General features: G+C 62.6%; 1 protein-coding gene across 1 annotated transcript; it reads left to right on the forward strand.

Annotated features, from left to right (window-relative positions):
* Positions 1 to 86: 86 nt before the first annotated feature.
* On the forward strand, positions 87 to 670 carry LOC104393680 (putative protein unc-93 homolog B1-like protein; the record flags this gene model as incomplete). Its single annotated transcript, XM_010003193.1, has 2 exons — positions 87 to 360; positions 546 to 670. Coding segments are annotated over 2 exons (399 nt in total), but the record flags the coding sequence as incomplete, so codon positions are not given.
* Positions 671 to 703: the final 33 nt, after the last annotated feature.

The raw sequence follows: 703 nt of genomic DNA on the forward strand, positions 1-703 counted from the left end.
CTTGGTAGGGCTTGGGGGGCAGAGCAGGGCCAGGGAGCTTGGCCAGGGCAAGGACGGGGTGATGCTGAGCTCGTCCCTCGCTGCAGAACTACGGCGTGTGCGCCCTGGGGCTGGAGAAGCTGGGGTACCTCCTGGTGGCCTATGGCTTGTCCTCCTCGGCCTGCTCCAGCCTGGCCCTCTGCACCCTGTGCCTCAGGAGACAGTTCCCACTGCTGGCCGGAGCCTTCATCCACGCTGCTCTCTTGGTGACACTTTTCTTCTGGGCTCCTGAACCCCGGGACCCAAGCCAGGCCCCTCTGTTCTACGTCATCGCCGTGTTCTGGGGTGCAGGGAGTGCCCTCAACAAGACCAGCATCAGCAGTGAGTCCCCAGCACAGACGGGTTGTCCCCAGCTCCCTCATATCCCCTGGCACCACAGCCTGGTTGTCCCCAACTCCTTGGATGCACTGACCAGGAGCCAGACAGATCCACTGTGTTCAGGCCCTGCTAAAGGTGTCCCACCAGCACAGGAGGGGGACACTGACAGCCTGTCCCCTCTGCTGCAGTCCTCCTGGGCATGTTCTACGAGGACAAGGAGCGCCAAGACTTCATCTTCACCATCTACCACTGGTGGCAGGCACTGGCCATCTTCACTGTCTACCTCTGGGCAGGGCTGCCCATGAAGGTAAGGGTGACCCCACCACCTCCCCGTAGTGTCCCCACC

Source organism: Chaetura pelagica, unplaced genomic scaffold (genome assembly GCF_000747805.2).
Source record: "Chaetura pelagica isolate M959 unplaced genomic scaffold, ChaPel_1.0 Scaffold2058, whole genome shotgun sequence".
NCBI lineage: Eukaryota > Metazoa > Chordata > Aves > Apodiformes > Apodidae > Chaetura > Chaetura pelagica.